A 16,742-nucleotide genomic window follows, 5' to 3' on the forward strand; every position below is an offset into this window, starting at 1 on the left:
AATTATTTACCGGACCCTGGAGAAATTAAAATCAAAAAGGAAAGTGAGGATGCGGATTCCGTCTAACTATTTTACCCGTGAAGCTTGTATTTCCCTCTGCTGCTGCTAATTAGACCAATAAACAATCAACACGGCACACTTCCTCCGATTGCCGGGGCAACAAGCTTGATCAATACCGGATTTCATCAAAACCCACTGATATTGTTTAGTTTGTAAATGCGCTCTGTTGTAAGTGTTGCTGTGGTTTCTTTGAATGCACCCTCACCTGTTGCTTGTTAAACTGATGAAAGAGACCTCATCGACTGAAAAGAGAGCCTTAAAGAACACAACCAGGGGTTAGACCACCTGCTGAGACACTGAATACTCAGAAACACAAGGTGTTTTTTTGGGCTTCACATTTAAAAAAACAAAACAAAACAACAACAACATGTTTTGTGGGAAATTTCAGCTTTATACATTTTTTAAAATAGATTTTAAATTTTGTAGATGCTTTCATCTGAAATGAGCCAATAAAAGATAAATAGGAGATGATAAATCAATTCAGTTTTGATTTACTTCATCAGTAAATTAGAGGTAAAGGAAAGTGTAAAGTGTTATATTTCCTTTTAAATTAAATTGTTTACTTCTTACCCATCTGTATTATTTAGATTTTGGACTAATTTGTGAAACTTTTACAGTCTTTTGAAGGTTTTATAGTCCCCAGTATATCAAATTGTTAAAGACAGCTTAACATTTGTGGACCAAAAAAAAAAATCATACAGCACATAAAAATCATATCAATGTCTGTGTTAACAATATACATACGTGATCAATGTGTAACTTAAACTCGACCACACACGTTTGAATTTTGATGCGTCTGACTGGCTGTGCAGTGCACCTATAAATACCAATTACTGTTCTTTATTGTGTTAAAGCCTGTTTCAGGCTGAGCTCATGTCATCCTTCAAGCAAGAACGACAGTGAATGTGACTCCGTCGAATTAGAAATGAGCCTGATGTTCTTCGGCTGAGAGTATAATCTGTAACAGTCACTCGAGAACCAACATTTTCTGGGTGCCGGCATAAAGGTAATGATGAATTTCCTGAAAGTTAAATCCCCCAGAGGTCACGATCAATAGACTTAAGAGGTGTGCGTCTTGCTCGGCGGCACTGCAGCAGGACACACGCAGGGCTATACATGCGCAATGTTTGAGCGCAGAGTTTGTGGGCGACTGAAGGATGTTCGCTTCATATTCATGCCCGGAAGATACTGAAGAGAAGCCTGCACGCTCAGCAAGTGTTCTCCGACTAAATATGCATAAAAAAAATAAGTAAATGAAAACAGTCTGTGGTCCATCGCCTACTTATGCAGAATAATTCATTCAAGTTCATCTCAGGGAAAAAAAAAAAAAAAAAAAAACTGCATTAGAGTCAAACAGCTAATCAGCAAAATGACGAAACGCGCAGAAAGCAGCGGAGAGCGGATCCGAGGCTGCTGGTGTAGCGACCCCCCCCCCCCTCCCTATCCCCCGAGTACAGTGTGTGCCTCCCTGTGTGTACCGTGGAACTTTTTTTTTATTTTATTTTTTATTCTCAGCAATGAAATATTCAAAGGTTGAATATTTTTCAGTACAGCAGTATTAAAGGACTAAAGTAAATCTGCTTTGACCGGCTAATTGAAAGGCTGCATGGAAATGAAGACCGCCGTCCTGTTAGGTCGATGAAGGCTGCAAAGACGACCACGGGTTCAGACAGAAGAGAGTGAACATGAAACAGGTGGAAATTCAACTCAAAGTGGGATTATCTTTTGGTTCCTTACCTCAACGGTTTATCACTACTTTTAAGTTTAAGTTAAGTTTTCAGTCCGTTTTTAGACTCGACTAGAAGTTTTTAAGAGTAGAAGAGTTGGTCCTCCACTTTTGGTTATTTTTGCTACGATTGCCTGAATTGTCATGAAATTCTGTCTATGAAATCTTTATTCATACTTCCCCTGGTGAGTCTGAAATTTCCCTTTGGTCAAAGTTGTACCCTTACAAAATAACCACACGAATACCACATGTGCTAAAACTCGTGACTGTGCACATGTCAAACATGTCTTTTTTTTTTTTTCCCATTGGGGAACATGTTTTACTGGTACATGTTCATGGTGTAATGTGAGACGCTCGTGCCGATTCCCATATGAAAACGTTTCCACGTATTTTCCCAGCGTTATCATGTGCTGCAACATGTGTTAAACATGTTTTCATGCAATGCGATGTGTGGAAAACATGCGGGGGGGGGGGGGGGGGGAATCCAGTGGGGGTTTTTTTTCTGTAAGGCTTAATTTGTCCACTTTTACGTCGGTTTATGTCCAAGTTCCAGCAATCTGAAGGACATTTCCATGAGCTTATTTGGTCAGTAGATAGCATGCTTGACACCCTACGCACATGTGAACGCCAGGATGTTAGCGCAGCGAGCTAATCTTAACGTTTAGCCCACAGCAGACCTGTGCGGCCTCACAAAGTCGCCAGCATCGCACGCATTTATAATCGAACCCACAACTGACAACATGCATTAGAAAATGAGACGGACATTAGCTGAATGGATTTTATCATCATTTTTAAACTGGTCTTTGAAATGGTCTTGCAATTCAAAACTGAATAATAAAAAAAAAATGCTCTCAAATAGCTCAGCTTTCATAGCTTTCATATCTCAGGATGCAAAACTATGTTTTATAAAAGCGAAAAACAACCTCCAGGGACGGTGTCAGCGTTGTCATTCAAAGACCCGTCCAACAGGACACAAAAAGCTGCTCCGACGCGAGATTTCAACCTGTGAACTTTCGGTTTTCGGGACGGACTCCCGAACCACGTCGGACATGGAGAGAACAACAGGACATGGACTGACCGCAGGCCCGTCTGTCCTCTCTGTTATCTGAGCGACAGTGCAGCCTGGAAGGAACCATGGGAAAGGGCCAGGAAAAAGGTGGGTCTATTGTCCGAGCATCCTGCTGGACGTGACTGCTGCTCGCGATTTGACCAGGAGGTCTTTTCTTCTCTTCGTATGACTTTTGTGGGAACATCCCACGTACAGTTTGACACGACCGGAGACTATTGTGTGCATCGGTGATATCAAATACTGGGAGAGATTACATCAAAACCTTTGTATCTTTTTAATGTCTGTCCGGTATAAACGAATAGTTTTAACATCTGCCTTTATATAATTATATGTGTACATTTAAAGGCATCATAAGAACTATTAGTTATCACAGTAAAATTATGCCTCGTGGACATTTTAATTGGAAATTATGAATTTATGAAAAACCACAACAAGCAGCAGGATAAAATACTATAATTAAGTCAATGGTATATATATATATATATATATATATATATATATATATATATATATATATATATATATATATATATATATATATATATATATATATATATATATATATATATATAATGTCAGGATCCTGAAGTTGCACCAGTTTATGCCACTTCTGAAATGATATCCTACAAATTTAATCCTATTGCGTCGACACTGATGGGAAAAACAGAGCTTATAACAAAGATGATTGTCAGATTTGAAATAAATATTTCATTTCCCGAGGCTTGTTCTAAAATAGTTCGAACTCGATTCACTGGAGGTTTTTCAAGGAAAGAACCGGAGGGAGACTTCGACCACAGCTCAGTCTGAAGGTCAGCTTCGGCTCGGTGTTTTCAGAAGAGTAAAAAAAAGTTTGCTGAGTGTCCAGCTCGGTTGAGGACGTACGAGTTGTGTTTCTGACATCATTTGTTTCATTTCTATTGTTTTTACAGCAGTTCATTTGCATATGAGATTTGATTTCACATCTTTTTGCTTGTTTCCCCGGGCCTGTCTTCAGGTATTTAACGTACGGTGTTTTAAATCTTCAATATTGATATTATTAAACCAGAAGTAACTTTTGTTGTTGTTGTTGTTTTTGGCTACTTGGTAGCAGCAGAAACAAGCTGTGAACACACGGACACGTCATAACATTTTAGGTTCTTATGGTGAACCTAGTTCATATCCAGCAGGTTTGGACTGACATTACTATTTAGTTAGAGAGGTACTTCTGGCCACCTAATGAATGGGAAGCCAAATATTAGCTCTCTTTTTGCTCTGTTTTTGGTCACCACCAACTTCTGAGGGAAACGGGGACGTTTTGCCTCGCCTCAGCGTGGAAAAAAAAGGACGCATGTACGACAAGGGGTCGAAGAAGGAGGTCATGTGACAAAGTACAAAGAGTGAGAAAGTCCACATAGGGAGGAGGTATGCTGGTGGTTGGAAGGAACAAACACGGGATTTAGACAACGGCTGTTTGGGAGAAAGCCGAAGTCAGCAGATTATTGCTTTTTTTTTTTAAAAAGTAATATAAGCAAGTTACTTATGTAATGTAATGTATTTAACTTACATGATGCATGTAGTATGACTTGTCGAAAATGACTTATTTTAACCCAAACTAGACTCTTTTTTTCCCCCCGAACCCTAAACACGAGATTTGTGGTGGCTGAACCGGTAGTGCAGCTCACTTCTCACGCCAAGGCGAGCCAAAACGTGACACTGACACGGTATCCTGTGGTAAACGGGTGTATTACACACTTTGCTGTGATACTGTACTGACAAAAATAGTACAGCGGCAGTCCAGATAACTAGACAATGAGCTGAAATTCCCTATAAAGCTCCGTACAGCTGAGCGGAGCAGCAGATTCAGTTGATAATTCTCTGTAGGTTCATCAGATTGTCAAGGGATACATTGTTAGTCTAGAAATGTTGATTATAGCTGCTGTAAAGCTATAATTTAATGGCTAGACAGGTTCATTAGCAGCACTAATGTCTTCATGGGATATATTAGGTTCTGTATACTGCAGTTGTGTTGGGTTTTTTTTCTCCCTCACATATGTTGTGTCCTCTGACCTGAATGACTTGCATCTCTTTTATTGTCACGTTATGAACAGACATGAATCACGCTCTCCCATATTTTAGAATAAGACCGAGCAGTGAATTTTAACATCTTTCTGTCTCTGTTCACTGTTTTCCCACCAAAGAGTGGCTTTCTAAGGACTAAAAATGATAAACAGTCAAAAGGCATTCAGCGCTCTGACCTCCAGTTTTCTGAGGATAAGGTTACGGTTTCCCTTCAAAACTATCAGCCCATCCGCTCACCTTTTAGCAGCACCACTCTTTAATTTAGCGAGGGGGAGGGGGGGGGATGTTGGCAGGGAGTTAACTAAGGCAAGCAGAAGCTAATGCGATTCAGCCCTTTCAGTCACCGGCAGCATTATGAAAATATAAAATGTTTTTTTTTTTTTTTAATGCAAGAGCTCCGAGCAACGTTTTACAGGTCCACAAAAGCAGATGTCTGTTCTTTGTCAATAAGGCTGTGAATCATAATAACAACACATATTAGAGATTCGGTTGATACAGAAATAAATAATAATGCTGTTTATCCAGTCAAGCCGAGTAAATAACAAATGCTGTAAACTTATTTTGAGCTTTTTTTTTTCTACATTGTTTTGTTGTTTTATCTGTGGGAGGGAGCCTGAATTGCAGAGTATTGTCATCAGCGTTAATCTAAGTAAAAATGTTCTCTAATTCGCAAAGTATTTAATAATGGAAAGATTTAAAAAATCAACACTGTCCAATCAATACTTACATCTTAAGATTTCCAGCATCACTGAGGGCTGTTTGTAACTGCAAAAAAGAACAAACATCTGCAGTATAAGAAGAGATAATGTCCACTGAACATATTCCTAAGAACTAATTTTAAAGCCCATTTTAATCGTTCACTTTAACTTAATTTTAAAAAGTGATGAAAATGTCTGTTGTGACACATTTTGAAGGCTTTCAGTGAAACCTACGCTGGTTTGTTTTCCCTGATGGTAGATAAATCCAGCAGCAATGGTTCAGATAAGGGCAACATGATGTTCAACACCTTTCTGGTAATTACTCAGCCAATTTCACACACATTCACTGCAAAAATAATGTATGCGTTAGTAACTATGTGTACATGTTGGGAAACTGTACTCCTCCCAAAAGAAGCTGAGATGTTTTGCAGAAGTTTGGGCATAAACTGGCAGAAAGTCTGTGACGCGTTGACGTTACTGTGTGTGAAATTATATTTTCATACCAATGGTGTGTTACAGTTAATGAAAAAAATATCTGCACGTGCTCGTTTAGATCAAACTTCAGATTAGGGCTGCAAGTAAAAATTATTTTCATTTGAAAAATAGAACTGCCAACTATTTTCTTAATCAATCAATTACTCGTTTGGTTTATGCAAGGTGGGAAAATAGTGAAAAATACTGATAACAATTTTCTAAAGGCTTTTTTTTTTTTTTTTGTCCAACCAATACTGTAAAATCCAAACACACACGCACATAAATCCAAGAAAACGAAAAGAAACAGCAAATTCTCATAAATGGCAAGACGTAGAGTGGGACATTTATGTTTGAACATAACTTGGACAATTAACTGATGATCAAAACAGTTCACAATTATTTTTCTGTCAATCATGGATTCATGTTTTCAGCTGTAGTTTCGATATCACTCCAAAAGAAAACTACAGCATTAGCATGGAAGTGATCAGTTACTCACTGGTTTCTATTTTAAGCTGAGATTCTCTTCATTTCTGTTGTTTTTAACGTTGAATGTGGCATGAAAATACTTTTCGAAGACGAACGACTCGAAGAGTTGAAACTTCTGACTGAAGCATTTATTGGTCGATCAACAGAAAACTCATCAATTTTAGCAAAGAGTGAATTTTCTTTTGTGTGCAAAACTAACGAAAACTTTCTGGTTCCTGCTTCTCGTCTTTACTAAATCAAACATCTTGTGGACCAAGTTTGAAGATCTCACCTCTTCACTATTTTCTAACATTTTACAGACCATACGAGGAAATAAGCCTCAGAGCGAAATGGAAATAATGACTAATTGCAGTTTGTGAGTTTTGTGAAGTGAGAACTTCACATGAAGGTAGACATTTTTTTTTTTTTTTTTTTTTTTTTCCACGAACATAAAAACCTCCCGGTGCGTTCTCGAGGTCTTGGTGGCTCATCTTTTAATCCCTCCCTGTGAACCTTCGCAGCTCGGTGCCAACTTGACCTCTACATCATAAGCCTATTCATGTCAATCTGACATCCGTCGCGCTGATGGGAACAGATCCACTTTGCTCCTGACAGGAACAAGGGATTTGGACCATAATGAACACTCCACTTCCCGCAGTTCCACGGTGGAGCCAATGAGTCAGGTCTGCGGTGCCGGTTTTTGAATAATGAGAATGAAGACTAACTATGTGCAACAGACACAAGAATCCAATGAATGGCCTGCCAATCACTGCTGCTGATTGCGTGTCTATCTGCTGAAGAGGAGTGCGACCATTAGACCGCACTGTCAGCGGCGGCGGCGGAGAGGTCTCTCCGTGCGGCCCTGTGGGTATTATTACGGCGCCTCCATTAAAAATGCTTTTGTTTTCCTCCTGTTTCACCCTCTGTGTTGGTAGTTTTACTTACAGTGTTATTCTGTGTCCCCCCCGCTCTGAGCCGCTGAATATTAATGTCCTCTATGCTAATGGCCGTACACCAGCTGAGGTCGCCCAAGCTCCTCCTCTGAATGTTAATCTGCCTGCCTCATTTGCATACGCTTAACTGTCAAATTCCCCCACAAATCATTGCAGCTTGCCCCCCCCCCCCCCGCCCCCCCCGCCCCCCCTCCTCGTCCACCCCTCCTCTATCCCCGCCCCCTCCCGAGCGACAGCACAGAAACAATGTGGTCGCACCGTATGCGTGGCATCAAATCCACATCAAAGCCTGTTTAGATTGCCGGGTCACAGCAGGTTCACGTTGTGTAAAATGAAGGTAATGGGATAGCAGTCAGCCCCGGCGCAGAAACACAGCCGGGCAGGTAATAAGTATGAATGGAGCGGGTAATAAGGTTGGGATGGAAACAGGACCCCGAGTCATCACAGGAGCAGGACTGTTTTAGCTGCGGCACAGTTATCGGTTCAAAGGTGAGCGGATGATCCCAGACAAAAACACACGCAGCACCGCAGTAGCGTCGTTAGCACAATTTTTTTTATTCCTCCTTATTTCCATGAGTGCAAAGCAGGTGAAGGGGTTGAAGAAAAAAAACAACAACAACAAAAAAACTGTCTGGATTTTAAAGGAGGAGTCTCACCAAGAAATAAAAGCATTATTTTAACGAGCCCGAATGCTGACAGCGTGAAGGCATGTCACAGTATTAACATCATGAAGAGGAGGGATGAGTCCTTGTTTGTGCCTCAGCGTATGTTTTGATTGTTGCTGTACATAGATGTATGCATGTTTGTTGAAGAAAATGTCCAATAAAATATAGTGACATCATCAAAGTCAGTGTTTAATATCATAATTCACTTATAAAGGGGGGCATTTTTGACATCAGAAAAAAAAAATCACTTTATATAATCGTAAACTTCATAAAACTGAGGTTTCAACACGTCACTTTGAGCTCTCGGAACTTGTTTTTGTGGAAAACAAATTAAACCTTTTCTGTATTTTTTTGTCATTTTTTTTTTCAACCAAAAACATCACTTGTTAATCAAGAAAAGGGTCTGCGGATGAATCGGTGATGAAAATAATTGTTAGTTGCAGCCCCGATATCATCATGAAGCTGAAAGGATCAGTCTATTAATCCGTGATCATCAGAGAGGGATTCAACAGTCATTTTGATAATCGATGGCTCGTTTGGGACTTGTCAAGCAAAACGAAGAACATTCTGAGGGAAGACCTGCCGCTCGTCTCGTTTGAACCAAACAAGTGATTTAAAGTCGTGAGAAACTTTCAGTACGATCCGTCATTTATTGGAGAAATTGGTCTTCACATTAATCCTTAATTAAGATAATCATTAACTGCAGCCGCACCACCATCATCATCATCTCACTACAGTGAAGCTGAAAGGATTAGTTGATTATTTGATGAGTCAGCCTTCAGAAAATGACTCAGCAACTACTTTGATGATCAATTATTCATTTTTTTAAAAAAAAAAAAGCAAAAACTGCTTTTAAATTGTTCTTTTTGCACCTTTGTTTTTATATGATTGTAAAAGTGAAAATTTCAACACAAAGAAACAGAGATGGGCGATTTCTAACAATTTTCCAACCAGGTTTTTTTGGATTATGAAGAAAAACATCAAAATATTGATTTGCTGCAGCCCTGTATTACACTTCAACTCCCTCTACCTGCATGTACACCAAGATTTAGTCATTCTGAGGGTTGCAGGAAATAAACCCAAAGATTTGGCAACGTTTACACCCAAAAAGTAAACTAAATAACACATTAATAAAACTAATAATGAACGCTGCATGGCGTAGAAAACTTCCACAATCGACTCTTTAACTGGCCATCGTGTCACAGAGGCGTCAGAAGGTGAATTTTTCCCGGTAAAGTTCTCGTCTGTGCACTTTTAAACCACTTCAGGTGATAGAAGATGCCAACAAACAAACAGTCCACTTAAAAGTTCCAGTCCGTCCAACAATACGACAACTAAAGACGGTAAATCAAAAGAATAAAAAGAGAATAGCATCTCTGTGTGTAATTACAACAATCTGCTTTTTTTCCCCCGCTACCGGAGCCACTCGCGCTCCTTCTAGACTCCTCTCGAGGTAAGTAAGTCTCCTCTAAGTGTGAAGTCCTTGAGTCCTGCGCCTGCCAGCGTGAGCAGCAGTCGCACCCCCAGCCAAGCAAATTCAAAAAGTGCACTCATGAATAAGACAAATGGAAGGAATTTTCTAGCAGAGGACTAACTTCAGTGGACTCCTTCAACACTTTTCTCTACGAGGTGGTGTCACACTGAGGCTGAGTTAGTCCTCCTGTTTAAAATAAATAAGTAAATTAAAAAAATGAATGCAAACTACAGTGAGTCATCCCGCAGAGCGAGCGTAATGTTAAGTATACGCTCGCAGCTATTCTTATTCTTAACAATGGCGGTCCTTTTCACGACATTAAGCAACCTCTACTTGGGCGATCAGTCTGACGAGAACGGCTGCTCTGCGGTGCTTGAAATCATTTTGACTGGATCAACAAAAATATGGCGACATGTCCAGTAATCACACGAAGAATCCAGCACGAGCTCCCACCATCACGTGTTGTTCGGGCTGACGCGATGGACAGTAGCTTGAAGCAGATGTTTTGAAAATACAACAACAATAGAAGACCTTGCTTATGAAGACGTGTCAGACACAGACACTTCATGTTTATATACTTCATCAATTTGACAAATTTTCTGAAAATTTCTCTCAAACACGATTTCATAAACTGATAGATTTCATCTGTTTGAGATCCAAGCTGGTTAAATACAAGAGATTCAGTGACATCGGTGACAGTTTTGAGCCCCAAATAATTCTTTTTAAGTTTCTGTTATTGACGTTTTATGACTGTTTGTTTATTAGAGGTTTAAAACTGAGCTCAAACGAGCAACGTCAAATACGTGATCATGTATGGGACATTTTATTTGTCTGTGATGACTTTTTAGTAAACAAGATAATTATATATTTGCTCATGCGTGGCTCATATAACATATGAATACGAAATATTTATTTAATTGGTGCAATAAGACGGCGTTGTGCTCATTATATTGAATCTGTGGCGATGGGAAGGGTTTCCACTTCACTACTTTTCTTTACTGAATTTTAATAAGGTCAGATTAAGAGACATGATATATTTACAGTAAGAAAGTAAACACATTTTGTAGCTATGTTTTGCTATTTTACAGATAGGAGGATCCCAAACAATGAGGAAATACAGAAAATACAGGGGTTAACAATGTAATGTATTTTCAAAGCTGAAAAAAAAAAAAAAGAGACTTCCATGAAAACATCAGTACACTAGCAACAGTTAAGCTATTAAACTCAGAAGGATATAGATCTGCAACAGCTGCTGGCAGCAAAACCTTGATAAAGCATTCACAGAAAATATCCAGCAGGACAATTCAGCTGTTTTCATCTAATAGAATCCAGATTTCTTTTTTTTTTTTTCTTTCTTTTTTTTGAGAAAGAGAGGGAGAAACATCCCCAAACTTCCTGTTTTGTAATAACATCAGCCTGACCCCGGCGCTGATACGGACACGGTCTTCTCTTCTAAATGTGCACTGACTTTTAAAGTTTGTCTTGGGTGGAGATGGACTGAGCACCAGCACCACCACCACCACCACCACCACCAGCAGCAGCAGCAGCAGCAGCAGCAGCTCAGTGATAAAAAAAAAAAAAGAAGCAGCAGCGTGACCCGTTTGCACGAAAGTAAACAGCTTCGGTCACACTGCTTCACGGGGAATGTAGAATCATTTTTGCACAGTTTCCCCTTCTCTGTCTTAGTTAGGAGACAATGACATTACGCCGTATGTATGCATGCAGCTCTGTGCAGGAACATTCCCTTTAACAACCTTTTCTTTCTTTTTTTTAACCACACACGATAGGTGTTTGTAAAAAAAAAAAAAAAAAAAAAAAAAAAAAATACAGAGGGCTCCAGTTTTCTGCATTCATGAAGATAATTGCTATATAATTTTGTTGAAAGCCAGAACTGAGCTGTATATGGCACATCTGGACGCAAACAAATTGCAAAAAACAAAACTCGAGGCATTTATTTCCCTGCTATAAGACACTACTTCGTCCTCATTATGTTCAACCACCTGCATTTTAATCAAACAATAAACCACAGAGCTAAAGAGACGACATACTGCTGCAAAATATATAAATAAAAAGAAAAGAAAAGGAAAGAAAAAAGAAGATGAAGATGCTTACGAACAGCAATGGGAACAAAAAAAACAAAAAAAAAATTATATTATTATGCAATTATATAATTTCGTCTGAGGAGATGGAGGTAATGGATTAAATTGCTGTGTCTACATAATGTGTCTGTTCATATCATGCATGTTATCAATAGCATGTTTGTCTTGGTTGTGCACACGTCTCGCATTGACTTATATGTGTGTGCATGTGTGCGTGGTGATTGCACTTGGTTGTCTCGGTGTGTGTGTGTGTGGTACAGGAGTAGAGGTCCACTGGGGCTTGGACCACTGCGTATGAATAATGCATGAGACTGGGCCGTTGCATCTCAGCAACATTGCCTTTGGTCTGCTTAAAGTTGCAAGTTCCTCTTTAGGAAAAGTCAGCAGCATCATTCTGCGAGCCTGCTGCAGTCGCTCAGCTGGAGTCTGGCTTTTTCAAACCCCCCCCCAAAAAAATATCTACGAAATAACTGCAGGAACACTCACACGAAATCATGTTAAACGGATGTGTTCCCCAAGAGCACCTGAACGTCTCACTGGAGTCAAATCCTATAACCGACAAGCTTCAAACCGACAATAGGTCAATGTATTTCAAATAGAGAATGTTTAAAGCTGAAACGATTAATCAATTAGTCAGTTGATAGAGAATTATTAAGGCAGAACACAATTAATTTTAATGTAAATATTGTCAAATTCGCATGTTCCTGCCTCTCAAACGTGGATATTTTCTGGTTTTCTCACTTTTCTGTGATAATAAACTTTGGGTTTTGGACCGTTGGTCAGATAAAGCAAGACATATTTATAGGTTGCAGTGCATTCTGGGAACTTCTGAAGGGTCATTTTGCTGTTTACTACATTCTACAAACACAGAAATTAATCAGCCAACTGAGAAATATTGGAAAATTAATCAGTAATGCAAATAATCCGTAGTTGCAACACGATTTGTAGCCCCAAAAGTGAACAGCTAAGCTGCCAAAATCTGCTTTTTATTGCATTTTGCTTATTTTGGTCCCCTAAAGATGCTTCGTGGAAGAGAACTTGACACGCTGGATGAACTTTTTATCTGCAGATTTACACATTTGGGATGATGGAACAGATGCTGTAGGCAGATGCTCGCCATGCAACTCGCAGTGGGATCAACACAGGTTCAGTCTGAGTGACACTGAACGCCACACACGCACGCTTTGCGCCCAATGAGTGGAAGCATCAGCAGATTGACACGAAATGAATGCAATCACGAAATTTGCAGCCACTTTTCATTGAGAAAATGTCCTCCACATCTGATGTTCCTTATTTTTTGCTTTAAAACTCTTCACCTCAGGGGACAAACTCTGCAGTCTTGTTTGGTTTGAGCTCTCTGCAGATTTTTTTTTCATGGACCAAACACAATATGCAAATATTAAAACAAAAAAACAAAAACCAAAAAAAAAAACAACAACCAGGCAATATGTAAATGTATGCAAATTAATTAAATGCAGTGAAAAGCTACTTTGCCCCAGTCTGTACAGCCTACTTGAATAGTCTTTCACACTTCTTTCAGACTTTTTTTTTTTTTTTTTAAATCCCACACTTTGTTCTGAATACATGCAACTTTCTCTTATAAACACGTCACGTTTTAAAATCATAATTATAAAACAGTGTGGCGTTTAATCTGGATTTAAAAGCTTTGAACTGATGATTTCACACATGTGCTGCATGATTTTTGACTATTATTATAAGTAGGTATTCTTACTCCAGGTGGCTGACACTTAATCCATGAATTTTTGAACAGGTTAATTGGCCACGTGAACGCATCTCCGCCACAAATCAGCATTTTCCAACTTCAAATGTAAATTGTTGAGGTTCCTCGCGACAACACATGACTTCAGAGGATGATATTTCTTGCAGCGTATAAACAGACTACACACCGTTGAGCCCTGTTTACTTTCACCTCAGGAATGTTTGGCACTTTTGGGGCATCACATCCATATCTCCTGATTGACGGACCTTCGTAATAGCGCTCCTCTTTCCTCTCCAGCCCCCGAATCCCTTTCCCTTCCTTCCCCACCCCGCGCCGGACCGGACCGGACCCGGACCGGACCTCGCCGAGCCCGCTTTCCCTCCCTCTCTCCTCCTGCCGGCAGCTCTACATCTTAAACGGGACCGTGTGCGGCGGTTGTTGTACGGCTCACCTCTGTGCGCGCCTGCAGCCGCTTGTTCATCTCGTAGATCCGATACTCGGGCTGGACCATGTAGGGCGAGTGTCTCCGGTAGAAGGGTCCGAACGGAGAGGAGTAGAACGGGTCGTGGGTCGGGTTGGACATGGTGTCTCCTGGCGAGGCGCGCGGCGCGATCTCAACATCCAGCGGGGCAACGGCAGCGCACATGGGAGTGCGATGCTCTCCGAAAGAAACCCCCCAGTTAGAAGCAGCCGCTGTCGAGGCTGAGCTGCACTCTGCAAGTTGGCCTGCCTAGTTCGCTGCTATAGCGTGGTGGTGCTGGAGGGAGGGAGGAAAAGGAGGGGGGGGAGATGGAGGGGAGGGGAGAGGGAGGGAGGGAGGGAGGGAGGAGGAGGAGAGATGGGGGGGCAGAATTGAAAGGGGGGAGGGAGGGAAGTCGTTTCCTGTTCCCTCAAGACCTAGACTCAGTGTTGCACTCTTGCAAAGTTCAAGTAAGATCTCTGCGTGCATGTGTGTGTGTGTGTGTGTGTGTGTGTTTCTTTGTGTGTTTTCCTGTCTAAAGTAATGCATTGTTTTCACGCATTGATACTGTTATCATGAAGAAACTGGGTTTACCTGCATGTTAAGTGCCGTGTGTGGAGAAAAACAGAGACATTTTAATCCCACAAAATATTTTCTGCATGTCAGATTTTAATGACGCACGCCGATATTCTTCAGATGCGCGAAACAATATACAGAAATCAGTTGCCTGATCTGGATCCATGCAACTGGAATAACAAAGCAGTATGTGATATATCTGCACTACTTGTTATGGAAGAAAATGAGGTGAAATATTGATTGCAAATATAGCTTTTGGTCATCTTTTGACTGAAAAACAGGTCAAATATCTGCATGTTTAATAGTATAATGAGGATTTTAATACTCTCGGACCTGTAGCTAACCTTTGCACTGAAAACATTCCAATAACTTAAAGAGAGGAAATAGGAAATATGCCTTTAAAAAGTCAAGAGGGGACATTATTTCGATTTTTAATGAAGATTATACTTCAGGCTGACCTCGGCTGCATCTGAATAAATATCTGGTCATCCTACTCTGCCTAAACTCTCAAGAATTAAAGGTGTGAAGCCTTAAAAAAAAAAAAACACAAAAGATGCTGAACAGCACAGCTCATGACGCCGCACGCAGTCAGTTTTATGCTGTAGCATGATTTCATAATATCGTATTGATTGTTGCCTCCAGTCAATGCTACTAATTGTAGTTCCTGGCTGGTGTTGCACCAAGTGGCGTAATTCGTGATTAAAGGGAGGGTTTGTGTGTGTGTGGTGGTGGTGGTGGTGGTGGTGCTGGTGGTGGTGGGGGGGGGGGGGGGGGGGGGCACTGTCATTCACACTGTCATTCTGAATCTTTATGGATTTTTTGATGACTGAAATTTCAGACTTTAACGCCCTCCAGTGGCAGTGCAATGAAAGACATCGATGCACACCAACATTAAGAAAACTAGCAATAAACCACAGATTTGAGCATCTAGTACTGTCCAAATGTTTCAGGCACTAAAAGTAAAGGGATGTTTTTAAAAAAATAATGCAGTGTGTTTTTTTTTATTTATCAATTAACTTCATATACAGTGCAGTATATGTATACAAAAATCTAAATCTAAATCAATATTTGATGTGACCAAACATTACCTTTACAACAGCACCAATACAAAAAGGTAAATATAAACAGTTTACAGAACTTACCACAGTTCTTCTGTGGATGTAGTCCGTCTTAGAGTCTTCTGTCTCTTCGTGTTAACCACAGACCGGCTCCATGATGTTGGGATCCTGTGGGGGGGGGGTCAAACCATCTGCTGCAGGACTTCTGGTTCTTCTTGTGGCTGAAGGATTCCCAATCTTTCACAGGGGCCGTGGCTGGATTAACATGTTAAGAAAACCCGGGGCAAAACATTACGATTAGGTCCTCCGTTTACCCGCCTTGTGCGCCTCATGTAACCTGTCACCTCCGATTTAAATCCATTATAACCAGTGGCTCTTGTGCTAAAATAACACCTAATTTCTGTCAGTTTGTGGTCCTGTGCTTTAATTAATATCATCTACTCGACCACGATCATAACAATAGTCTTAAGGTCTAGACTTTCACACAGAACCACAACATTAGCTGATATTGTTGAACCCGTTTTACTTTTTTTTAAAGCACGTTTTGCACAATACACAAGCGCACATCTTATTGACCCACCAGTAAAGCAGTTTATTACTATGGCAGATCATGCAAATTGATACATATCACCACACAAAAAAACTAAACTAAAATAATCAACCATTGCTACCAGACAAACCAGGAAATTCTTGGTTATTATGTTATTTTTTTTAATATAAAAACCATATCTACCTCTACTTCTGCTTCAGTTAGTGGCTTATTAAATATCCCAGACTAAGTCGGGACAACCCTCAAACACCGTGCCCGAACTCTATGTTTGAAACGTGAAGCCAATGCGGAAGTGCCTTAAAGTGTAATACCACTGCGGGCCACTAGGAGCTGGCGCCAAAAACCTTAGGCTCCATAGACTCACATTCAATTTCTCTCATAAAATACAAAGTTGGTAATTCTTTTCGACAAGTCATTATTGTTTCATTCGCTAAATTCACTTCTTCAGATCAATATTTTGCTAGTCTTTCTGAAAATAATTTCATAATCGATTAGATATTAGGTCTCAAAGGTTTCAAACTCGAGCTATGTTTGGGGGGGGGGTGTTTCTGGTTTGATTGACAGGTCTGGGGTGCAGTCAGGTTGTTAGTATAAGTGGGCGGGTTCCCAGTCAGATCCACCCCTCGCTCTTTCGCAG

At 40.3% G+C, this 16,742-nt stretch overlaps 1 protein-coding gene across 4 annotated transcripts in view; it reads right to left on the reverse strand.

Annotated features, from left to right (window-relative positions):
* ldb2a (LIM domain binding 2a) overlaps positions 1-15,710 on the reverse strand; it is a 95,604-nt gene extending 79,894 nt beyond the window's left edge. For 3 of the 4 annotated variants that reach the window (XM_069171146.1, XM_069171144.1, XM_069171143.1), the window contains exons 1-2: positions 15,640-15,709; positions 13,913-14,218 (exon numbers count right to left, since the gene is read on the reverse strand). In XM_069171146.1, coding sequence (XP_069027247.1) covers positions 13,913-14,107 — 195 coding nt within the window. In that variant the 5' untranslated portion in view covers positions 14,108-14,218; positions 15,640-15,709. Of the gene's footprint in view, positions 1-13,912; positions 14,219-15,639 lie in introns of all 4 variants that reach the window. The other variant, XM_069171145.1, reaches the window with a different exon arrangement.
* Positions 15,711-16,742: the final 1,032 nt, after the last annotated feature.

The sequence above is a fragment of the Embiotoca jacksoni genome, unplaced genomic scaffold (assembly GCF_022577435.1).
Source record: "Embiotoca jacksoni isolate LCO1_2020_lvr unplaced genomic scaffold, fEmbJac1.0.p SCAF_5, whole genome shotgun sequence".
In the NCBI taxonomy this organism is placed as follows: Eukaryota; Metazoa; Chordata; class Actinopteri; family Embiotocidae; genus Embiotoca; species Embiotoca jacksoni.